The 1,694-nt window shown below is 40.5% G+C and overlaps 1 protein-coding gene across 2 annotated transcripts in view; it reads right to left on the bottom strand.

Annotated features, from left to right (window-relative positions):
- SARC_13090 overlaps positions 1–1,046 on the bottom strand; it is a gene marked incomplete at both ends in the record, with an annotated part of 3,466 nt that extends 2,420 nt beyond the window's left edge. For both annotated transcript variants that reach the window (XM_014292786.1, XM_014292785.1), the window contains 2 exons: positions 321–480; positions 977–1,046. In XM_014292786.1, coding sequence (XP_014148261.1) covers positions 321–480; positions 977–1,046 — 230 coding nt within the window. The remainder of the gene's footprint in view (positions 1–320; positions 481–976) is intronic.
- Positions 1,047–1,694: the final 648 nt, after the last annotated feature.

The following is a 1,694-nucleotide window of genomic DNA, read 5'->3' on the forward strand; positions in this document are numbered from 1 at the left end:
TTATATATATATGTATGTATGTATGCATATATATATATGTATATATATATATATATATATATATATGTATGTATGTTTATATATATATATAAATTGAAATTTTTGTTAGAGAGTTGCATAGTGATATTAAATTTGGATGTTTACACTTAGAGATAGGAATAACGACTGGGGTGTAATGTGCATCTATACATACCTACCACAAAATGTACCGTGTACATACATAGTTACAGTACCCGCGTAAATTATAGTTAACCCTTGAACACAGTACGGACGCTATATACTTTTCCATAGGTACCGTACTCCATCATGTATCTACATACCTCCATTAGAACCGCCAGTCAATTTCTTCTCATCCCAGGTGCCGGATGTGTGCCAGGCCAAACGTACCAGAGTGGGTCCCATATCGGGGTCATCCTCAATGATGGTCTCGATAGACTCGCGAACCTTATCGTAGTCTACGATTGCAGACGCTTCTTTAGCCTGTACCGAAGTAGGTGGGTAGATATGTTTATACAGGAATGAGATAAGAAGGCCGATCGGTTGATAAGTAGATGGGATGGCCTAAAATGGTAGATACGTTCGTGATATCTTTATCAGCATACAACAGATACAAAACCGAAGAAGGACATCATGCGATGGTTTCAAATGGGCGTATCTAAGCAACGTAAATCGGGTTGAATTATTTCCGTTTTATTTAGATGCATGACAATCGAGTTCAGATATGCAGGTGCAAATGAAAATGTACAAAGCCTTAGCATATTCGCACTACGGACGCTCAACACAGCAAGTATCATGATAGCTAGAACAATTTCGGTGAACGATCACCACCTATAACTAATAGAATATTTACTCAAGATACAATACCCTGACTTTATAACAGGAACGATGAATACGTATGACTGATAAACTGGTCAACTAATTTAGAGTTGAAATTAAGTTTGATCGACTTGACATTAAATGGTAATAGCTGCCCTACCTGAGCTACATCTGAAGCGGCAACAACCGCCCCAGCCACCACAGCTCCGGTGATTACGGCAGGTACGCCCCTGTTATATGTATTGACAAGACATAGTCAATTATCGATTTGTAGACGATTTAGACACATCAATGTCGAGCATGAACCAGGAAGTGATGTAGATGTACAGAGCGATATGTTGATACCTGCTGGTACACGCGGGAGGATATATTAACAATTTACTACCAGTGAATGCTGTGATTATCTGATGAGAAGCGTTAGTATATATCTAACCATCATTGTATCCCTGCATACGCACACGGAACGTGAACAATTACATTGCTGTATACATAGGTCTGACTCCAAGCGGTTGCACAATATACTCCATTCGTATTTATCAAGCTGCAGATCTTAGTAGTGGAAGATACACCAGGATGCTCTAGACATAACACGGTTAAAGCCAACGACATACAAAAAAACGCTTAGCCACAAGCACTACCAAAAAAGACACATACACAATAACACTCTCCCAGGCACATACCACCACAATGGGCAATGGCACGGGCATTCACAGACCCAAGGCATATCCACGGTCAGAAAAAAAAAGACATGCACAGAAAACGCTCAGGACATGCGCATCGTTACAACAAGCGCATGCACAGGTAATGTTGAGATCACATACCATCGCAAAGTGTTGCTTCCAGTAGCGGCACGAGTGCTCATGAAACGCGCAGAGCGA

This window comes from Sphaeroforma arctica (assembly GCF_001186125.1).
Source record: "Sphaeroforma arctica JP610 unplaced genomic scaffold supercont1.2889, whole genome shotgun sequence".
NCBI classification, from domain to species: Eukaryota; class Ichthyosporea; order Ichthyophonida; genus Sphaeroforma; species Sphaeroforma arctica.